Here is a 993-nt window from a genome sequence, read left to right as displayed (position 1 = left end):
CTCTAAAATTCTTTAGTTTTATAAAAATTTTCATTATTACAAAGTCAAACATATATAAAAAGTAGAGAGGATACTATAATGAAACCCCTGTACCCGACTTATAGCCAGTCATGTGCCCCAGCCCATTTTCCCCTCCCTATATTATTTGGAAAACATATCTCAGACATCATTTCTTCCATAAATACTTCAGCACATTTCAATTCCTTTATTACATAATCTGGTACTTCTTCTGAGCCATTTGGTACATATATTTTTAAAGTGCTTTTCTGATTATTTTATTCATTGGCTTTTTGAAAAATGCCACTTACAAGAATATTTCTTATAAAAAATAAACCACAATACAAATTACTAGAAGACAAATTGACATTCAGTGACTATTAGGAATGTACTTTGAAGATGCAAACATGAAATTTTAGTGCTGCCTATTACCTAATCTAAGAAAGAACTAGAGTTCCATGTCCTTTGTGTACTTCGTTAATGGGCAAAACAGAGTGTATAGTGTGGTGGTCCTTAGGCATGTCACCAGCTCATCTTGCAGCCTAATTTCTTGTATCATTTCTTGCAGACAGTGCTTCCATGGACAAATCCTTGTCAAAACTGACCCATGCTGATGGAGAGCAAACATCAATCATCCCTGTCCATCAGGTCATTGATAAGGTCAAAGGTTATTGCAATGCTCATTCCGATAACTTCTATAAAAATATTATTATGTCAGACACCTTCAGCCACAGCACCAAGTTTTAATGTCTTTAGTGTAAGAAAAAGGAATCAGTCTACAGAAACATGAAGAGCGGCAAGCTGTGAAAACTACAACTAGCAGATGTAAATGTGCTATTACCTAGGTAACTGCATATATATGAAGAATGTATTCTGTTAAGAAGGCTTTTGTGAAATTCAGAATTTATCTTTTCAGTATATTTCTTCCATGGGGGAGTTTCCATCATCACTAAAACTTCAGTATTGAGAGTGATATGACTCAGTAGCCACAGGACA

The 993-nt window shown here is 34.7% G+C and overlaps 1 protein-coding gene across 1 annotated transcript in view; it reads left to right on the top strand.

Moving 5' to 3' along the window:
- The window catches only part of ADGRG6 (adhesion G protein-coupled receptor G6), a 152,224-nt gene extending 151,273 nt beyond the window's left edge, over positions 1-951 (top strand). Inside the window, exon 24 of the mRNA XM_012655523.1 lies at positions 566-951. Coding sequence (XP_012510977.1) covers positions 566-744 — 179 coding nt within the window. The 3' untranslated portion in view covers positions 745-951. The remainder of the gene's footprint in view (positions 1-565) is intronic.
- The last annotated feature ends 42 nt before the right edge of the window (positions 952-993 follow it).

The sequence above is a fragment of the Propithecus coquereli genome, unplaced genomic scaffold (genome assembly GCF_000956105.1).
Source record: "Propithecus coquereli isolate 6110/MARCELLA unplaced genomic scaffold, Pcoq_1.0 Scaffold48, whole genome shotgun sequence".
NCBI classification, from domain to species: Eukaryota; Metazoa; Chordata; class Mammalia; order Primates; family Indriidae; genus Propithecus; species Propithecus coquereli.
This window is presented reverse-complemented; position numbering and strand designations above follow the sequence as displayed.